Here is a 7,080-nt window from a genome sequence, read left to right as displayed (position 1 = left end):
CGAGGTGACAAGAGGTGTTATTTGTTGTTGCAAGTGTTAAACCAGGATATCAAATAAGATAATGTGATATTTTTCATAAAGATTCGCATGTGTCCTTATTTTTTTCAAGGCGACTCGAGATCAAAGTGGAAGTGATTCTTGACTGTAGTGAGTGACAGTGACTTCAGTTGGTGACTGTCACTGCTGTGTACAGTGACAGTAGCAGACATCGAACAGAAAGCCTTTGTCACTGTGGATTTAGAACTTTACGAACGTAAGGTCGTTGTGTAAAGAGATTTCTTTACTATAATTAAGAGTGATTGTTTAATTCGACAGGATACAATTTTAATCCTTCACGATGATTCGTATAAAAACGACGACATTGCTCGTCGCAGTCTTGATTTTGTTGACATCCTCTGCATTATCATCGGCATCAGCAAAGAAAGAAAAAGTCATGGCATTTTTTCAAAGTAAGTTTTCCTCTACTCGTTTCTGTTTTTCTTTCAATCACCATCTTTCCAATTTTTTATTTAGAAGATAATTTAAATTTAAAAAAAAAAAAAAGAAAAGAAAAAAGAGCGTTCTACTATAAGAATTTAGCACTACTTTGTCACAGGAAAAGAAAAACAAAACCAAACCATAAAACAAACAACCCATCTTGCCTTTTGTTTTGTTTTGTTCTGCAACCTAACACCAACGAGAATCCTTAACGTTTCATTAATTGGTCCTTTATATGAATGTCATTCATTGTGATTCTTAACCTCCCCCCCCCCCAATTTCCCAGAGAGAAAAAATCATTGTTTTGATAATTTAGTTTTCGTTTTACAGATCTGCCTCGTTTTAATTTTGTACACCTCCTCAACATTTGTTATTTAGTTGACTCTTGTTACACCAGCTACTGTTAATGATACAGTGATTTTTAGATTGAAGCCTTAATGAATATAATTTAGACTTATTTATTTTTTTCAATATCTGAATTTTAATAATTTAATATGAATTCACATGAATAATAGAATAATGAAAGAAAAAGAAATGCAATATATAGGATTGAACATTCATGGTTTGCTTACTTAGAAAGTTTCGGTTTCAGATTTTGATATTTTTTTGCCCAGATAAAAACCACATTGGGGGATCCAACAGCTCAGTTGATAGAGCACTCGCTTCACATGCAAAGGGACCCAGATCGATTCTGAGTGAAATCTAGATTTTTTTTTTACCCCCCCCCCCCCCCTCATGTCACCCAGCAGTAATTGGGTAGCCGGGCACGTTAGATCTGGTGGAAAGTACTTTGCGATAGACTATCCAAAGGGTAGCAAGTAATTGCTTTTCTCCGTTGCACACAATAGAAACCAGGATAAAAGCTTCATCTCTGAATCTGAATATTATTCAAAGTCGACTCGAGGGAGTAGTTGGTAGAGCACTCGCTTCAACTTCACACGCAAAGAGACAGAGATCGATTCTGAGTGACATCGAGATGGGTTATACATTTTATTTACATCTGGATTACTTATGTTTGAGCCCTACTGTGTTGGTATCTTGGTTTTGCATTCAATAAGGAACATCTATGGTAGCTTGTTTATTTAATAATTAAATTTCCACTTTTGATGTTTATGCCAAATGGATTCATTCGGAGTTTGTGGAGAGTCCCAATAGCTTAGTTGGCAGACCACTCCCTTGACGCGTAGGATTGGGATCAATCCCGGTGAAGTCAAATCTTTGTTTTTGACACTCCTGTGCGGAACAGTTATTGTGTTGCTGGTTCTGTAATTCTAGCAGAAATTTCTTTGCTATATATTAGCATTCTATCCAATAGGTAGCAAGCAATTGCTATTTTTTTTCGTCAAAGGCTCTTCTATAGAATACTGGATAAATTTCAGCTCCAAGGAGCCTATGGCTCTGAAAGACTAATAATTTGGAGTCTTGGACTACTATGTTTACATATTAAAAATTTTTTAGAATTGAGCTTTTATATAGCGCAATATCCACTAAATGATAAATGTGGTCAGAGCGCTTTACAAGGGGTCCCTGGCCAACAGCATCACTTAACAAGTAGGACGTGACGTGACCCCTGTTAGGCGATATTACAATTGTTTTCTGACAGAGACAACGTTGTTAATGGCCAGGTTCTCATTTTGCACCTGAGTACGGTGAGAGAATGTGAGTAAAGAGTCTTTTCCAAGGACTCAACTATCCGCCGAGCAAGGCTCGAACCCAGGACCTTCTGATCCGAAAGTGAGTGTCATACCACAAGACCAAATAGCCGCACCAATGGCAAATCATTAATCGATTCAAGGAATGTCCAATGAAACTGTTAACCAAGAATAATTTTTCTTATTTCTACATCTTTCGGCTATGTGGTCTAGTGGACATGGTAGGATGACACTCGGTTTCGGATCGAAGAGTCCTGGGTTTGAGCCTCGCTCAGCACATAGTTGATTCCTTGGAAACGGCTCTTTACTCACATTCTCTCACTGCACTCGGGTGTAAAATGAGTTGAATACCTGGCCGTTAACAGCGTTGTCTCTGTCATAAAAAATTGTAATAATTGCCTAACAGGTGTTATGTCCTGTTCTACATGTTAAGTATTGCTGTTGTCCAGAGACCCCTTGTAAAGTGCTTTGAGCATGTTTAGTGGATATTGCGCTATATAAAAGCTCAATTAACAGCTCAATCTTGCAAACTGGATGACTTGGCAGGCTGAACTGTGTTCTTGTTAGTGTCCAATGAGAAAAGGGGATTAAAGATTATTGAAGATAAAATGTTTTCCATCATCTTTTCAAGTGATGTCATTGTTGCTGCTCGAAGCTCAAAGAAATAAATTACAATGTGAAATTGAATGTAAACTTCAATTTAATAAACAGAAACAGATAATGTGGATGTTTCGGATTTGCCCTTTATCAACAATGAAACACTTCAGACGAATGAGATAATATGTGATAATGGCGTTGGAAATTCCTGCCCCATCAATGTTTTTGTTTGTTCACCTTAACAACGCCATTATTATCACATATATTATCTCATTCGTCTGTAGTGTTTCATTCATCCTGTTTATTGATTAAGGGGAAATCCGAAACATTCACATTTTCTGGTTTTGTTTATTAAATTGAAGCTTACATTCAATTTCACATTGTTATTTGCAGAGTGGCCAATGGTTGGATGGGAGCATCACCCTTGAATCGTATACCTATGATGTTCGCATGGGTGTACGATCCGATAGTGATGTCGTTTCTTCTTCTCTTTACTAGCCTATCCTGCTTCTTTGGTTTGTGATTGTATTTTTGACAGGAGATATTTTTTTTTTTTCTGTAAATCTTCTGCCTGTTTGTTCTTGGTTATTTATAATTTAGCTTATATCTTTAGGTTATGATTTTGATTTACATTTGTACTATTTTTGTTAGTGTTAGATTGCTTGTTTTTTTGTTTCAGCGGTCTCTCATATAACCTCAATTGTGTTGGAAGAGACCTAAAGCAACAAACAAAAAAAAAAAAAAAAAGAGTGGCCAACCTTCCCGATTATTTCGGGAAATTCCCTATGTCCCGAAACTGCGTTTTTTTTCCCGAAAAAAAACCATCGTAAAAAAAAATGCTCAATGGATGTACTGCACTCTGAGTTTACAAACTTCCAATCAGCTCCACTTAATGCTTCAGTGCTGAATGAGCCAAGATGTGATAGACAATGGCACCAGCTCCATCACTACATATGTCCACTAGATGGAAGTAGGCCTTACCAGAACCTGGGACAGCTAGCCCTGAGTGTTCTTTCAATTCCTCACAGTAATGCAGCATCAGAGAGGATATTTAGTTTGGTTAAGAAGAATAGAACTGAAAGCAGATCTCAGTTGAGCAATGCCACTCTAAACAGTCTTTTAGTTAATAAAATTAGGGTCTCCTCATCAAGCATGCCACCTGTCCAATTGACTGACAAGTTCTTGCAAAAATGCAAGAGATCCACCATGGATAGCTTGCATTCAGAAGGCAAATAATAGCAGTAAACAAAGCCTGTTATCATGTACATAGTGTAAAAAGTATTGTTGTGATGCTGTGGTCTCAATGTGTGTGTAGTTTTATAGTTTTAAATTGTCAAGTCATATTTATTAATAGAATAGCGGCTGTGACTTCTGCACCAAATTCAATAGAGGGCATAATGCACCTCCTAAGCTTGGATAGAGGATACATATGTCAAAATTACCCCTTTCACTTCCAAGGTTTACAGGTATGTCAACTTAATGTCTGTTTTCATTTTCATTCTTTGTAAAGTATTAAATTAGTATTAGGCTGTGTATTACTTCACTCTTTAACATTATTGCGCGGTAACCAAAAATTTTCCCTAAATCAGTTTCTGAAAAGTTGGCCACCCTGTATTTGTTACTTGTCAAGTGAGCAATTTTAATTTTGGGTTGGGGAAAGGGGTTAAAATTCCCCGATTTATTTTTTCTTAGGCAAAGATTCTTGACGACTTCTCTCTTTGTCCCCCTCTTATGATTTATATAATGCAAGCAAGTTTAGTTACATGGAGTAAAACTTGACCTTGAGCTTTTATATAGCGCAATATCCACTAAACATGCTCAAAGTGCTTTACAAAGGGTCCCTAACCAACAGCAACATGTAACATGTAGAACGAGACATGACACCTGTAGGTGATATTACAATTATTGCGGACAGAGACAGCGCTGTTAACGGCCAGGTACACATTATTACACCAGAGTATGGTGAGAGAATGTGAGTATAGAGCCTTTTCCAAGGACTTAACTATGCGCAGAGCGAGGATTGAACCCAGGACCTTTCCGATCCAAAAGCGAGTGTCCTACCATATAGCCGCACATTTACATGAAGCGTTATGTGGTCCCAAGGGCTCAGTTGGTAAAGCACTTCTGATTGTCCTTCAGAGCCATTAGGCTCATTGAGCCAGAGTTTATCCCGGTTTCTATCATGTGAAACAGACAATAGCAGTTGCTTGCTACCCTTTGGATAAGACACCAATCTATCGCATAATACCTTTCACCAGATATGACAGACCCAATCACTGTTGGGTGGACAGGGGGTCAGAAAATAATCTTGACTGCACCCGTGATTGACCTTGTTCCCTTTGCATGTGGAGCAACTTCTCAACCAACAGAGCTATAGGAACCCCTGGTAAAGAACTTGTCTCACATGCAAAAGGACTCTTATATTGGTCTCGAGCTCAGTTGAAAATTTTTTTTTTCTCCTGATTCCTCTGACCACCAAACAGTGATTTGATAGCTGGGTCTGAAAGATCTGGTGGAAAGAACTTTGCAGAACTTGTCTGGTATTCTGTAATTTATAGATATATTGAAGTTGACATCACTCAGGTTTTTGTTTATTGCTTTTTGCCATCCGCGTTTATGAGTAATTCTCACTAAACTGTATTAACCAGACTATAATAGTTCAAGGTTTCACATAGTTTTGTGTGTTGGTCCGTTATACTTCCGGATGGCAATGTTGTGAGCTTCTTAGCAAAGTGCACGCTATCTGTATCATCTCCAAGTGTAGCAAACAATTGTTTCTGTCTGTATAATGCTATAGAGACTGGAATATGCTCTGGTCTTCGACCGACAATAGGCACTGGGTCTAGTCCAATGGTTTGGACGGGTCTGAAAAATTCTTCTTTTTCTTTTCTGACTGCCAAAACAATCAAATACTACCTTAAATTCAAAGTAAAAAAAAGCCTTGATGTAACAAAGATTTGTTTCATAATTCAAGTTTATACGAAATTTCAAGAGCGTAGGAAGGGAAGAGTCCTTGGAAAAGGCTCTTTACTTTACTCACATGCTCTCACTGTGCTCAGGTGTAAAACTAGTATTTGGCCATTAACAGCGTTGTCTCTGTAAAATAAAATAAAATAAAATAAAAAATTGTATTATCGTCCAACAGCCGTCATGTCTCGTCCTACATGTTTAATGTTGAGGTTGGCTAGGGACCCCTAAAGCGCTATGAGCATGTTTAGTGGATATTGCGCGGTATAAAAGCTGATTCTAGGCTGCTAGATACCGTGGACTGGAAAAAGTAATAAACAAACCAAACACGGAACGTTTCAGGCTTAAAACCCTTCTTCAGCCAACAAAAAAACAAAAAAAAAAAACAAAACAAAACAAAACAGTAAAGACATATATACATTTCTAATTAAATTCCAGATAGACGACAGAGATAATTGGTAGGTCTTCTGTTGTAGAAAAATCTTGGAAATTATAAAAGATCAATTTTTTGTTTGTTTGTTTGTTTGTTTGCTTGCTTGTTTAAAGGTACACACAGCTATTATAATTGACTTTGCAAAAATGGCCGTATTTGTTGAAGGCCGTCTGGTATCCATGACGATATTACTTAGGTAGAGTTACATCCTATTTCTAATCAAATTACACTGTTTCTGTTTTGCGTCTGTAGTCTCCAAGGCCACTTAGAAATATTATACAGAGCTGCCAACTTGAAATTTCAGACAATCGTTGTTTCCAAGGGAAAGTAAAAAGAAAAAAAAATAGACGAATAATCCACTTAATTATCTCTAGAAGTAAATAATTTGACCTCAGCATGATCCAAAAAATGCTCCAAAGTCCTGAATAATATAATATAGGTTCTGAGGAACTAAATGTCCCTTTTCAACAATATTTTTTTTGAGTCAAAAGAAGCGAATGTTGTTCTGTATATTGGGGCCAAAAATTCGTATTTATTTATAAGAATTTGTGGTAGTACTAGGCAGGTCTGTATTATATTATTGAACATGTAGTAATTTTTATCTGGAAATTACGTCTGTTGGTTTTGAGTTGCAATACTCTCAATTATACCAACTCCTCCCCGACCACAGATAATACAGTCTGTGGCCCCGACTGACTTGAGCGTCGTGGATGAACAATGTGGTATGTACCTACTAAGGTGCTGGAGGCTGTGGACGTTGAAAAGTAATGAAAAAGAAGTTTTTAAAAATAAAAAGATAAAAATCAAAATCAAATAAATAAATAAATAAATAAATATGTAAATAAAATTCCCTTTATTCATCCCAGGGAACATTTGTCTTTAGGATTCTATTCCAAGGGAGAGCCCCACTATAATGTGAATAATAATAATAATAATAATAATAATAATAATAAT

General features: G+C 36.8%; 1 protein-coding gene across 1 annotated transcript in view; it reads left to right on the top strand.

The window, feature by feature from the left end:
- Window positions 1–208: 208 nt before the first annotated feature.
- Window positions 209–7,080, top strand: part of LOC144962677 (pikachurin-like) — a 142,479-nt gene continuing 135,607 nt past the window's right edge. The window contains 1 exon segment of the mRNA XM_078895809.1: window positions 209–449. Coding sequence (XP_078751935.1) covers window positions 338–449 — 112 coding nt within the window. The 5' untranslated portion in view covers window positions 209–337.

The sequence above is a fragment of the Berghia stephanieae genome, chromosome 1 (genome assembly GCF_034508935.2).
Source record: "Berghia stephanieae isolate SIO BIC M18660-M18661 chromosome 1, UCSD_Bste_1.3, whole genome shotgun sequence".
Taxonomy (NCBI): domain Eukaryota; kingdom Metazoa; phylum Mollusca; class Gastropoda; order Nudibranchia; family Aeolidiidae; genus Berghia; species Berghia stephanieae.
The sequence above is the reverse complement of the archived record's forward strand: the minus strand, read 5'-3'. Positions and strand labels throughout refer to the sequence as shown.